This window comes from Limulus polyphemus, unplaced genomic scaffold (genome assembly GCF_000517525.1).
Source record: "Limulus polyphemus unplaced genomic scaffold, Limulus_polyphemus-2.1.2 Scaffold191, whole genome shotgun sequence".
In the NCBI taxonomy this organism is placed as follows: Eukaryota; Metazoa; Arthropoda; class Merostomata; order Xiphosura; family Limulidae; genus Limulus; species Limulus polyphemus.
The window spans coordinates 89,545-96,909 of NW_013665801.1; the positions used below are offsets into that span (position 1 = coordinate 89,545).

General features: G+C 32.5%; 1 protein-coding gene across 1 annotated transcript in view; it reads left to right on the top strand.

The window, feature by feature from the left end:
- LOC106478222 overlaps positions 1-5,127 on the top strand; it is a gene marked incomplete at its 5' end in the record, with an annotated part of 87,069 nt that extends 81,942 nt beyond the window's left edge. Inside the window, 3 exons of the mRNA XM_013938748.2 lie at positions 1,927-2,017; positions 2,200-2,304; positions 2,774-5,127. Of these exons, the coding sequence (XP_013794202.2) occupies positions 1,927-2,017; positions 2,200-2,304; positions 2,774-2,855 (278 nt within the window). The remainder of the gene's footprint in view (positions 1-1,926; positions 2,018-2,199; positions 2,305-2,773) is intronic.
- Between the last annotated feature and the right edge of the window lie 2,238 nt (positions 5,128-7,365).

A 7,365-nucleotide genomic window follows, 5' to 3' on the forward strand; every position in this document is an offset into this window, starting at 1 on the left:
ACCTTATTTTCAATAAGCAATCCTGAAAAATATTTGGGGGTGCTTAACTTTTTTCCAGGTGTATATATTTAGGCTAAACTAGTAAAATCCCTATGAAGAACAGGTGCAACAAATCCTTTAATCTATATTATTAGCTAAGATTAATTGAAATGTAAATATAATGATTCTTATTATTCATTAGAGCTTTCACAAATTAAACAGAATATACTCACAATTTAAAACTCCTGCAAAACATCACAAGCACCTGAACACCTTCTTATAAGGAAAATGGAAACACCTGCTAGATTTAATAACCACTTAAAGATCTTCTGTAAATGTTCTGTTCAACCTCATTTTATAGTGTCTGGTGTGTGCGTACATTTAAAGGTTAACCATTCTAGCATTGTTCAGCTCTAGATGTATATTTTTTTCTAGGAAGGATATAACAAGTATAAAAGGAGATAATAGCAGAGAATTACATGTTCATCTGCACAGATTGCAGATATTTTTAGTGAGAGTCTACAACTGAGAAATCTCTAATATACAAAGAGCAATAGTAGCAAGAAGACCATCATATGTAGTCTGGATTGCCACAGATTTGAAAAGAAGACAAAAATAATGTGGTTAAAGTTCACTGTTGAATATCAGCTAACAGTTTCAGGGAAAACTACATTGGAAAAGCTCAATCACATAAGTTACCATCACAGATTAGTTATATATAAGCCAGTTTTCTTCCAGAGAAAATCGTGGTTGTACATTCAATGATTGAATGACTACAAACTGTAAATTAGTGGCCAGTAGTGAAAGATGACCTGTTTAAATGAGTTAATATTAAATATTTTACTATTGAGTGGATCTAAGTATGTTTGGAGATATCCCATTGGAGTATTCATTTCAAATGTGTTTGTCTCCAGCCATAAGGATTGCAGGCCATTTCATTGTTGTTACATGCTTGTACAATCATTGCACTGAAAGGCAGGATAACAACTAGACATTGCAAGCATGTCCTAGAAGACCAGAATTATCATGTGCTTGTGAAGGTGTCTTTTATGATAACAATATAGTTATTCATACTGTAAGTGTTGTGCAACTGTTTTGTATTATATAATATGTGGATGTCTTAGTCATCTACTTCAAGATATTAGCTCATTGAGCTGTTATTGTATATTCTTAAAACGGAATTTGAAGACATATTGCTTTCCTGATTGGATTGGAGTCAGTCCCTATTGAGGAAGAGTGTCATATTTTGAAGACATACTGCTTTCCTAATTGGATTGGAGTTAGTCCCTATTGAGGAAGAGTGTCATATTTTGAAGACATACTGCTTTCCTGATTGGATTGGAGTCAGTCCCTATTGAGGAAGAGTGTCATATTTTGAAGACATACTGCTTTCCTAATTGGATTGGAGTTAGTCCCTATTGAGGAAGAGTGTCATATTTTGAAGACATACTGCTTTCCTGATTGGATTGGAGTAAGTTCCTATTGAGGAAGAGTGCCATATTTCTATTTAAACTTTAAAACCTCAATGTCAAGCAGAATCAGTGTTGTCCTGGCAGCTTTAGGTGACCCAACACCATATATCATATTAAATCATGTGCGACAGATGTTTTCTTTCTTTGTCCAAGTCATTATGGTGTACATGTTTAATACTGTATGTTTAAATAATTATTGTTTCATTTAACAAACAAACATGTAAAATGGATGATTAATACCATTTCTAAAGTTGTTAATCATTCAAACTCTTCCACCCTTTCCAGTGATATATTTTTAGCCTCAGTGATCCCAGAAAAGTCTTTCAAGCAAAAAAAAAAATCAATTATTTTTTAAAAGAGCCTGTTATTTCAAGTCATGCAACAATACTTTTAATCATATTTTTTATTTACATAGACATTTTTAAATGTGCAAATTTAGAATCTTCTTCAGTGAGGTTGATTCTTTTTTTTGCAGATTCAGTTAAATCAACTCCAGTTAAAAGGGCAGACAAAATAACATTTGATTCACCAACATGCAGAAATACACATAATTCTGATGCTCAAGGGTATGTACTTACTGCATCCTTAACATAGTTCTGTTTTTGTAAGTATAATATGGCTGATTGTGAAGTATATTTCAAAACTATTACTATCTTGAAAATTTTTTATTGTAAAAAATTTAGTTTTAGTACTTCATTTAATTCATCAATTTTGTGTTTTTATTTCTGTTCTATTTTTCAAACTGCAGAGACGAAGTGGGTGACCAGTCAGGAGATGTGATTGATGACATAGAAAGCATGTTAGCAAACTTGTCCAATCAGCTAGATGCTATGTTAGAGACAGAGTCCAATGGGTGAGAGGAACCAGTAGCATGTTGTAGGCTGTGTTGTATAATACACAAAACTATGTGAACTGTATAGGGCAACTACATGCCACTGTGTAGCTTAGGAACCCTACATTATAAATTATAATTAAATTTTACTGCATCTCTCTCTTCTTCAGCAATGTTGCACACACATACAGGATAAACAATATATCTGAAAAAGTCAAGCATGTTTTCTTCATATATATCTTTTTAAATCTTTTGTGAGTAGAAGCTAATTAGGAAAAAATATCACAAAGCTTTGACATTTGGAAGATAACATGTAGTATGTCTAATTATATCTCCGATGTTTACTTGATAAAATATTATGAGATGTAGGTGTTTGCAAGATAAAGTGTGGTAGAGACTATTAATTGAAGCTTACTTGGTAAAATATGTAAATATCTGGATGCTTGAAAGATAAGGTGTGGTAGAAGCCTATTTGGTAAAATATTTCTAGATCTGGATTTGTAGAAGATAAGGTGATAGATGCTGTTGATGGAAGCCTGTTTGGTCAAGTATTTGAAGATTTGGATTCATGAAGATAAGGTGATAGATGCTGTTGATTGAAGCCTGTTTGGGAAAATATTTGAAGATTTGGATTCATGAAGATAAGGTGATAGATGCTGTTGATTGAAGCCTGTTTGTTCCAATATTTGAAGACTTGGATTCATGAAGATAAGGTGATAGATGCTGTTGATTGAAGCCTGTTTGGGAAAATATTTGAAGACTTGGATTCATGAAGATAAGGTGTGATAGATGCTGTTGATTGAAGCCTGTTTGGTCAAATATTTGAAGACTTGGATTCATGAAGACAAGGTGTGATAAATGCTGTTGATTGAAGCCTGTTTGTTCAAATATTTGAAGACTTGGTGTTATAGATACTGTTGATTGAAACCTGTTTGGTCAAATATTTGAAGACTTGGATTCATGAAGATAAGGTGTGATAGATGCTGTTTATTGAAGCCTATTTGGTCAAATATTTGAAGACTTGGATTCATGAAGATAAGGTGATAGATGCTGTTGATTGAAGTCTATTTGGTCAAATATTTGAAGACTTGGATTCATGAAGATAAGGTGATAGATGCTGTTGATTGAAGCCTGTTTGGGAAAATATTTGAAGATTTGGATTCATGGAAGACAAGGTGTGCTAAATACTGTTGATTGAAGTCTGTTTGGTCAAATATTTGAAGATAAGGTGTGATAGATGCTGTTGATTGAAGCCTATATGGTGAAATATTTAAAGATCTGGATTTGTGGAAGATAAGATGATAAATACTGTGGATTGAATCCTGTTTGGTCAAATATTTGAAGATTTGGATTCGTGGAAGATAAGGTTTGATTAGACATTGTTGATTGAAGTTTTTGTTTGCTTTATTAAATATTCTGTTGTCAACACGTTTATAAGGTTAGGTGTGGTAAAGATTGTCATAATTCTTATGCTTACTTGGAAAAATCCCTTAAAGTCTGATGGTTGGAATTGCTTATAAGTACTTATTTTAATCTCAAAAGTCTTTCTCTATTGGAAGCTGTGACAGAGAGCTTTGACTGGGAATCTTGTTTGTGTATTATTGTTTCTGTGACAAACTATAAAAAAAAAGCTTCCCTATGTAAAGCACTATGTACAGTATCCCAAGGTCATAATGGTTGAAAGGTATGGCTTGTTAGTTATTGTCATATATCTTAAGCTAACATAATTGATTACCATCCACATGGTCTGGTGGTCATAACTGATGGTTTGATAGACATAAACATACTCTTGATGGAACTTAATAAGTTATACAGAGAAAATAATTCATTGATAGACATATGATTTATAAAATCTTATTGAAGTTGAGCTAACGGAAGTTTATATATGCTCAGTGTTATGAAAATACTTGTGCTGTGTCAAATTTGTATGTATTTATCATTTTGCTGTAACTTAAAAACCCAACTATTATAATCTCAGAAATCGATTGGAAAGTTTGACAGAGCTTTGACTGGGAAGCTTATATATTTGGATGTTATCCCCTTTGTGACAAACTATAAAAACTTCCCTGTATTTTAGTTGGCTTCCATTATGTGTACACTGGTATAAAATAAAATAATGTTTTTATTTTGTTTAAAAAAAATTTATAGCAAAAATATTATAGAGAAACAATGTTAAAATTACATTAATTTTCCATTGAATAGATTGAAATGAAGTTCTGATGTGGGATAAAAGTTTTATTCTAGATATTTTGTGTTAGTTCTTATGTGTCATAGCTAAAAAGTTGTTTCTATTTATTTTTTCTGTATATATATTTACATGTTACTTAAGTTTAAAAATTCTCAAGTTACTTATATCTTTTAGTAATTGTAAACCTTGTTTATTATTGTGGTTTAATGTTCCATGTGAAACAAAACGGGGGATTATTCAATGACGTTTTTAAAGATAGCAGTGTAAACTTTCCCCCATTATGTATAGTCTTAAGTACTCTTGATAATTTTTACTTTAATAATACTCTTTAACAATTGCTGTACAAATACTGAAAGGAGTGAGGCAGCTTTTATCATTCACATGTTATATATGTGTGTGTGTATATAAACTGTCTGTAAATAAAACAGACTTGTAGTTTGGTCATATATATCAGGAACTTTGGAAGCGATGATTTAAATGTCTAACACGAGCTTTAAGAACAGATTTCTTTTTGTTGAAATTAATCAGGATCTTTGGGCTGGCTTAATTATCACTAGTTGGTTCCTTATGCTGCCAAATTCTGTGTTAATCAGCTGCATTTCTTTAGCTTTTGTCACTGAATGTATGGTTCTTTTTGAATAAAAGTGACTTAGTTTCTGGAAATATCTTTGTGTGTATTTTGTAATATATTTTAACAACTAAATATTGTTTCAAGCATATACATAATTGAAACAAAATTATCAATAACTTCTCATCTATATCAGCTGATAATATATTGAGAACTAATGTAGATAATTTAACATACCAGTCTCATAAAAAGTATGCACTGGCATAAAACAAAATCCCAAAATGATTAAAATGCATTGATTCACCAACTGGGTAACCATGTTGTTATTAATTATTTTCAATTAGAATCCTAATAATATCTCACGGAGTTCGATCAACTTAGGAAAAGTAAGTTATTTCTAAATCCATATAGGAAACTGGCAATGCAAAGCAATCCTCATAAATGTAAAAATAATGAAACATAATTGACTAAATATACACACATTAAACATATAAAAGTACTAAACACGAAAAACACTGAAACGTGCATTAGGTCATCAAGAAATTAATGTAGCTTTTTTTCTTTTTAGATGAAAAAACCTGAACAACTTATATATCATAACAAAACGTTTATTAAACGAAATAGTCTCCATTCTTATCGATGATGCTTTTCCATCCTACAATCAGGTTGTCGATGTCCTGATTAAATATTCCACTTGGTTTTGAAACAAGAAACATGTCGATGCCCTCTTTAACACCTTCCACATTTGCATACGTTTTCACATTATAATGGTGTTGCAGCGAACGAAAAAAATGGTAATCTGATGGTTCCATATCTGGAGAATATGGTGGGTGGGGGAGAACTTCCCAACCCAACTTCATAATCTTGTGTTGCATCAAACTTGCTACATGTAGACGTACGTTGTCGTGGAGAAGAAGAAGAACATCTTTCCGATTAATGAGTGAAGGGCGTTTCTGATGAAGGGCTTGATTTAAATGCTCCAGTTGCTAACTTTAGATCTCTGCATTGACAATTCGCTGTGGATTGAGGAGTTCGAAATGAATTGCTCCTTTGATGTCCCACCAAATGCAAAGCATCACTTTCTGCGGATGGAGTCCAGGTTTTGGGAGTGGAAGTGGTTTTTGTCTAGGACTGAGCCATTGTTTTTGGCGTTTGATATTAACATAGAGAATACATTTTTCATCACCGGTGACAATTCTATCCAAAAATGATTCACGCGCATTACGTTGGAAACGATGATCATTGTAGAGTTCGTGAGGCACCCATACACCTTCTTTATAGAGTTTTCCCATATTCCTTAGATGCTTACGTATTGTTTCATGACAGACATGAAATTTCAGGGCCATTTCACTAGTGTGTTGCTTTGGGTTAGACTCGACAAGCGTCTTCAGAGTATCAATATCAATTCCAACATGTTGGCCCCTGCCATCACAATTTTTAAGGCTAAAGTTACTTGAACGAAATTTGCTGAACCATCGTTGACACTTACGAATGTTCAAAATATTTCCATAAAATTATTTGATATTCTTTGTGGCCACAGAGGCATTGCTTCCCTTGTATTCAATCAGCATTACATGCGAATGTGTGTCTCGTCGTGTGCCATCACTATAAGGGATTAGAGTGTACTAAAATTTACACATTATATAGGCTACACTAACGTGACGTTTAATTATTATACGTGATGTACGTTTATTGAGGGGTGGTTAAGTGTTCCCAAACGCGACATTAATTTCTTGACGACCTAATAGTATATTTTCTACAATAAATATGACCATGCTTACAAATCGTTTTTGATTTAATACTACTAATGTTTATGTATTTAAACATAGTAAAACGAATATCAAAGTATTTAATATATAGTAAAACTATTAACACTATACTTAGAAACAATCCAAGTAAATCAATAAAAAAAAAAGAACAGGTAGCCGAATATTTTACGAGTTGTGTCTATGAACAATCCGACGCTAAGGCCACACTTACTCCTTGCACTCATGGTCATTTTCAATAGAAAGCGGACAGCCGGAAGGAATAAATAAAATTTAACCTTAAGAAGAGGCCAAAATGCATAATCGATAATGAGACATTAAACAGGGAAGTAAGAGCAGCGGTATAAATCACTGAAGTTAGTAACATATAATAAAATAACTGAACCTATGACATAATGCTATATGATGCACAGCTTGATTAACAAAGAACAGAAGAACCAACTGTAGTATGAAGTCCTAATACATTGGAATTAAGTGTAAGTAGAAACAATCGAAAACAAACGTTATCATCCATCCAGTTATAAAAAAAAAAATACAGAGAGAGGCATAATAATGTTAAA